General features: G+C 43.5%; 1 protein-coding gene across 3 annotated transcripts in view; it reads right to left on the bottom strand.

Annotated features, from left to right (window-relative positions):
- Window positions 1-510: 510 nt before the first annotated feature.
- The window catches only part of UACA (uveal autoantigen with coiled-coil domains and ankyrin repeats), a 64,006-nt gene continuing 57,762 nt past the window's right edge, over window positions 511-6,754 (bottom strand). For all 3 annotated transcript variants that reach the window (XM_060755406.2, XM_060755404.2, XM_060755407.2), the window contains exons 18-19: window positions 5,479-5,544; window positions 511-3,172 (exon numbers count right to left, since the gene is read on the bottom strand). In XM_060755406.2, the coding sequence (XP_060611389.2) occupies window positions 3,101-3,172; window positions 5,479-5,544 (138 nt within the window). In that variant the 3' untranslated portion in view covers window positions 511-3,100. The remainder of the gene's footprint in view (window positions 3,173-5,478; window positions 5,545-6,754) is intronic.

Here is a 6,754-nt window from a genome sequence, read left to right as displayed (position 1 = left end):
AAAACTCAAGGTCAAAGCCCACCAAACCCTTCCAGTATTTTCTGTTGGTCATGGGAGTTCTGTGTGCAAAGTTTGGGTCAATTCTGTTGTTGGTCGTGCCAATTTTGGTCAAGATCCATCATCGTTTGAGTTCACAGTGATGTACCTGGATGTAGGTGAACTACAACTCCAAAACTCAAGGTCAATGCCTACCAAACCCTTCCAGTATTTTCTTTTGGCCATGGGAGTTCTGTGTGCAAAGTTTGGTTCAATTCCATTGTTGGTCGAGTTCAGAATGCTCTTTGATTGTAGGTGAACTGTAAATCCCAGCAACTACAACTCCCAAATGACAAAATCAGAGTTGTGACTCTGCAATCCTGTGCCATCCTAAGGAATAGAAGTTTATTCCAGCTCATTACATGTAAGTTTCTGCTGGTTATGAAGTTTACTTCTGGTACTCAGCTATATTTATGGTGGAATCACCCAACTAAGGGTTATTTTCAAACACAGTCTCCACAAAACGCTCCGCAGTTAACACAATAAAACTTTTTTATTGATCGATATGTAGTGTTGGAGGATAAAAGTACACAAAATGGGGGGGGGGGAGTTACAATACTTCCAGTATTAGTATATCAAAAGAAAGAAAATAAAGGAGAAAAAAAAAACCCAACCTAGTCAGTTACTGTCCAGTTTACAAAAACGGCTGCCGCAAAAAGAGCAAGAAGAAGAGCACTTGGTGAAATCGATGGGGCTTTTGTGCAGGGAGAGGAGCAGCCAGAACGAACCCACGTTGCAAAGGGGCAGAGGCTCCGATGACCGGCTCCACTTTGGCAGAGGCAGAGTTCCCCCCCTCGAGACAGGAAGGACGCTTTGGTACGGACGCACCGAGGAGGAACGAGTTAAGACATTTGTGCTTGCGCCGCCTCGGGAGCCTGCCGTTTGCAGCACCAGCATAAAGGAGGACAGGCCCAGTGGGAGTGGGTCAGTGCGCAGATCCCATTGAGATCTTTCTGGGCATGCCATTATGGATCTATGGAAGCGCAAAAAGAGCACATTGGTGGAGCCAGGAAGGCCTTCAGAGGCATCAGGGCAGAGGATTCAAGCCCCTTCGCTCTCCAAATAGGTGAACAGTTTGCAAAAGGCTCATTTACCATCCCCACTTAAAGGTTTTCCATTTTCTTTCCAGAAAAAAACAGTGTTTTCTGCCTTTGGGATAATTGCACATTTATGTCTTCAGAGAGAAGAAGGGAAAAAAAGAAAGAGCTGCTAATTATTGGCTTTTGTAGTGCTTATTCATAGACCTGTGAGGCCGCGTTACCCCCCCCCCCCCCCAACCACCCCCAGATCCAGGCCTATTCCTGCATAAAGAGACGCCTACTGTAGTGGGTTATATCATTTACACATCGTAGTGTTTCCAGAACTGATAGAGGGAGAAGGGGTTGGCAAATCCATCCAAACCTAGCTGACCATAATAGGGTTCAACGAGTGGTTGCTGGATCAAATGGGATGATTTGGGTATGGAAAGAGGAGGAGGAAGAAGAGGAGGAGGAAAAGGAGAAGAAAGACGAGGAAAGAAAGGGGAAAGAAAAGGCAGGAGGAGGAGAGGAGGAAGGAGAACAGAAAGAAGAAAGGAGGAGGAGGAGGAGGAGATGATAGAGGAGAATGAGTAGAAGAAAGGAGGAGGAAGAAGAGTAGGGAGCAGAACAATAATGAGAAGAGGAGGAGAAATGATGGAGAATAAGAAGAGGAAGAAGAGAAGGAGGAGGCAGGAGGAGGAGGAAAGAGAAGAAGAGGAGAAAGAAGTGAAGGAGAAAGAGGAGGAAAAAGCAAGCAGGGAGGAGGAGGAAGGAAGAGAAAGGAGGAAGAGAAGCAGAAGGCAGGAGGAGGTGGAAGGAGAAAGAGAGGAAGGAGAATGAGAAGAAGAAGAGAAAGAAGAGAATGAGAAAAAGAAATAGGGAGTAAAAGAAAGTGGGGAGGAGGAAGAAGGAGAACAAAAATGAGGAGGAGGAGGAAGGAGGAAGAAGAGGAAGAGAAGGAGAGGGAGAAGGAGATGATTGAGAAAGAGGAGGAGGAGACAACGATGATGATCTTGGGCCCCATCCTGCGCCGTATCCTCAAAACCAGTGATTCCCAAATACTAGTCCTCCAGGTGACTGAATGAGTAGAGATTCCAGGAGCTGAAGGCCTAAAAACACCTGGAAGACCAGAGTTTGGGCAACACTGCTCTCCTCTCATCCATGGCACCAGATCCTGAAAAAACCCATATACGAACGGCTTCTCCTTTCCCCAAAGCACCCTAAAGTGAGATCTCATGGGGCCAAGATCTTCTTTTTCTTTCTTTTTTTCTTGCAAATTATTTACTCAACAGACTGCCTTTCTTACACCATTCCAAACCACTGTGCTTTTTCTCTCTCTCTCTTTTAAAAAACGACGACAACAAAAAGCATTATCTAAAAGACGCATTCGGCTGCTGCGTAAATAGCCTTCCATTCAGTCCCGCTGTCTCCGAAACTATGAGTAAATCAGTAACAAAGAATTAGTGGAAGAAGAAGGGAGAAAAAGAAAGATCTTGTACAAAAAGAACAGCCAGGTAGTGTCTCGTGGGCTTTGCTCTTTTCTCTCGGGGGGAAAAAACAGCAAGAAGAAGGCACTGTTCCTTTTAAAAGAAGCTGCAACTTGGCCAGCCAAGCCGCAGCCATGCAGTGTTTCCCAAAATCCATTGAAAAATGAAACCCAGTCTGAAAAAAAAACAGTACAGGATAATAGGCCACAGTGAGTGTGTTTTGGCCTCAGGCCCTCAATTGCCCCTATTTTTGTGCTCTGCAATGAAATGGGAAGAGGGGCCCGGAACTTTGTTTTAGCATTTTACTGTTGTCAATCCGACATTCAGAAGACCTTTGCTTTTGTCATCATTTTGACCACCAATAAATAAAAATGAGACTTTTAAAAAACTTTCAGATCGCAAGCTTTGCGAGCCCTTGTTGGTGTTAAAAAAGCAGGCTTGTGTTAATATATTTTTTTTTCCTGCAAGAATATCTGCAAAAACTACCGTAACGCAAAGCCCCGCAAAGCTGCTACAGGGGACAGCGGTCTGGCGGGTGTGACCGCCGCGCCAACCCCTTCAGCAAACCAAGCCCTGGCGCATGCGGATGATCTGCAGCAAGGCTGCCTGGACGTCTTCATCCATATGACCCTGCAAAAGGAGAAAGAAGGGGTTTGTCAAAACACAGAAGGAGAGACTGTGAGAAAGGCATCCTGGAAAAACAGTCCCCACCAACCACCTCCTTCTAATTTTGCCAGATTTATTAGCTGCAGAATCGGGTTCTGAGGAAAGATTTCTGGGTGATGAGAGCCGTTTGTCAGCCTAGGAGTCTGGTAGGGTCTCCTTCTCTGGAGGTTTTTAAGCACAGGCTGAATGGCCATCTGTCGGGACGGCTTGGATTGTGTCTGCCTGCCTGGCAGGAAGGAGGTTGGACTGGATGACCTTTGGGATCCTTTCCAATTCTATGATTCTCTATATATACACACACAAAGAGTTGTAAAGGGTCTGAGAGGTCATTTAGTACCATAGAATCATACAGTTGGAAAAGACTCCAAGGGCCACCCACTCCAATATAATCATCATCATCATCATCATCATCATCTTTATTTATACCCTGCCACCATCTCCCCAAAGGGGACTCGGGGCGGCTTACATGAGGTCGAGCTCAGAAATACATTACAGCAAAATACAGTAAAATAAAACAACAGAACTAACATCACAACAAAATAGATAAAACGTAAGAATATAATAAAGCAAAGCAAAATAATGCAATGAGAAATCAATCTAAAGTAAAGGTAAAGGTTTCCCCTGGCATTGAGTCCATTTGGGTCTGACTCAGGTGGGGGAAGGGGTGCTCATCTCCATTTCTAAGACAAAGAGCCAGAGTTGTCCGTAGACACCTCCAAGGGCATTTGGCCAGCATGACTGCATGGAGCACCATTACCTTCTTGCTGGAGCCATACCTATTGATCTACTCACATTTGCATGTTTTCGAACTGCTAGGTTGACATAAACTGGGCATAACAGCAGGAGCTCACCTTACTCCCTGGATTAGAACCGCCAACCTTTCGGTCTGCAAGTTCAGCAGCTCAGCGGTTTAACTCACTGTGCCACCAGGGGGTCCAATATACATATACATATGATTCTAGAATACTAGAAAACCTTTTCCAACTCTTTGTTTTGCACTCGTTGAATAGTTTGAGTGCCTTTTCACTGAGTATCCTGATCTATAATAACCTAGGCAAATGACTGCCCAGTCTGAAATGAAATCCCTCCAGTAGCCGAGAACACAGCTCTCTTCACCAGGAGGTTCACCCCCAGGTTTCTAACCCTGCCTTTTGGAGCTAAAGAGAACCGGCTCCTTTTTGCTGCCCAACAGCCTTCCAACTTTGGGGGAGGTGCTCATCTCCATTTCTAAGCCAAAGAGCCAGCGTTGTCAGTAGACACCTCCAAGGTCATGACTGCATGGAGCACTGTTACCTTCCCACCATTACCTATTGATCCACTCAAATTTGCATGTTTTCCAATTGCTAGGTTGGCAGAAGCTGAGGCTAAAAGTGGGAGCTCACTCCGCTCTCCGGATTTGAAATGTCAATCTTTCAGTCAGCAAGTTCAGCAGCTCAGCGGGTTAACCCGCTGCGTACGTAAGTTAAGCCCCCATATGTAAGTAAATTATAACACTGTCAGTCTCCAAAAAACATTTTTCCATATAGTCTCATAACGTTCTGATGATTCCTGTTTTCCTATCCTTTACAATTCTTTACTTATCTACTACTTATACCTATCCATTTTTCCATTCCTCCCTCCGGGAACAGTTGTGCCTCTGCTTTATGTATTGTTTTATTTGTTTGATCATGAAGATCATCTGATTCAATTCCTTGTATTTTCCTTTCCCTTTTACCCTGGCTCTAAACCCTTTCCATTTCGACGCCTAGCTCTCCTTAGGATGTCCATTTGTATATTTCATTCTCCTTAAATCTAACTGTGGAGTATATAATCAAATATTCATGCCATTTTAAAGTTCCCATTCCCTTTGCTCTTGCCATCCTAAGGCACCGTTGCTTGGGTGAGGCTGCTATCATGTATTTTACAATTTGGCCCCATTCTTTATTTCCACCTTGACCATCTATTTGGCTTAAATCCTTGTGCTCGCAAATGTTGGTGGGTCGAATCCAAGAAGCAGGGTGAGCTCCCGTCTGTGAACTCCAGCTTCCTATGCAGGGACATGAGATAAGCCTTCCACAGGATAGTAAAACATCCAGGCGTCTCCTGGGCAATGTCCTTGCAGACGGCCAATTCTCTCACACCAGAATATATTTGCAGTTGTTCCAGTTGCTCCTGACACACACACACACAAAATCTATTTTCTGAGTAAATAATTGTTTTTTGTTCAACTCTTTTTATCTATAATATTTCCTCCATTTCGATCCAAGATGAGAGACCAGAACAAGACCAACCTGGACAGCACTGAGGAGGTGTGTTCGATATATGGAGATGACCTCCTGGTGCTGCCGCTCAGCATCCTAGGACAAAAGAAGGTGCCGTCATTTCCCAGCATTCCACTTTACAGCTTGACCAATCTCCACTTGTGCAAGATGGAACCCTATTCTCATGCATGCTGCTGTCAAATCCCAACCAGCCCTGAGCACCACCCGCAAACCACAAGTTTTAAGGACCTGAAGCAGGCTCTTTAAAATGAAGGTCGGACTGGACAGGAAGTTCATGTCACCTGCCTGAGATTGCAAACTAAGGTCCCTTTCTATGGTTGGAGGAAAAAAACAGCCCACACCACTGTTTTCCTCTCACTTGACCAGTTACAGGGGCCAAGATATATGTAAAAATGACTTAAAAGAAAGGTAAAATCAAAATCAAATTTAAAAAAAAACTGACACTGAGAAGAATACAACAGTAAAATAAACAAAAGAAGACTCCCCAGCTGGAAGAGACCTGGAAGTACAACTATATTCTTCTGCTTTCATCTTACCTTTTATTTTATTTTACTCTCTCCTTTTTTTCTTTTCTTTTTTCTTCCCTTTCCTACTATCTTCATATTCCTAATTACATTGTTCACCTACTTTCTATGTAAACAAATACCCCATACTGGGATTATTATTATTATTATTATTATTATTATTATTATTATTATTATTATTTTCTTTCTCTGGAATCTTTTCTGGAATCTTTTATTCTTAATAAAAAATAATTTAAAAAAAGAAAAAAGAAAAAGTTACAAGGGCCTCGTCTAGGAGAAGCAAATGAGTTCTTGCCAGCCAATCAGTGCTCTTTGCTTCGTCCAGGGCCTACATTTCTCTCCAGCCTTAATATTCTGAGAAAATAATTGCTCCCTTCCTACAAAGCTTTGAACTTTGTGATTTCTGTCATGAGCGCAGGCAGGTTTGAGGATTCAAAGTGGTGGCATTTGAGGTTTGTTTTTGTTTTTGTTGTTGTTTCCAAATGCTTTTCTTTGACAATGTGTCTTGTTCTCTGGGGTTTTTGTGTCCAGATGAGTGCCTCCTCCAAACCAACTCCCAAATATGCACACTATATTGGCCTATGCACCACCCTTCCCACCTTCCTCTCTTCTCCAGGATGCTTTGCCTGACTAAGAAACCTGTTGTTTCCAAATGCTTGCCTGGAGAATTTCAGGCCTTCTTGTTTATTTATTTATTTATTTACTTACTTACTTACTTACTTACTTATTTATTTACTTACCATATTTATATACCACCTTTC

This window comes from Anolis sagrei, chromosome 9 (genome assembly GCF_037176765.1).
Source record: "Anolis sagrei isolate rAnoSag1 chromosome 9, rAnoSag1.mat, whole genome shotgun sequence".
In the NCBI taxonomy this organism is placed as follows: Eukaryota; Metazoa; Chordata; class Lepidosauria; order Squamata; family Dactyloidae; genus Anolis; species Anolis sagrei.
This window is presented reverse-complemented; position numbering and strand designations above follow the sequence as displayed.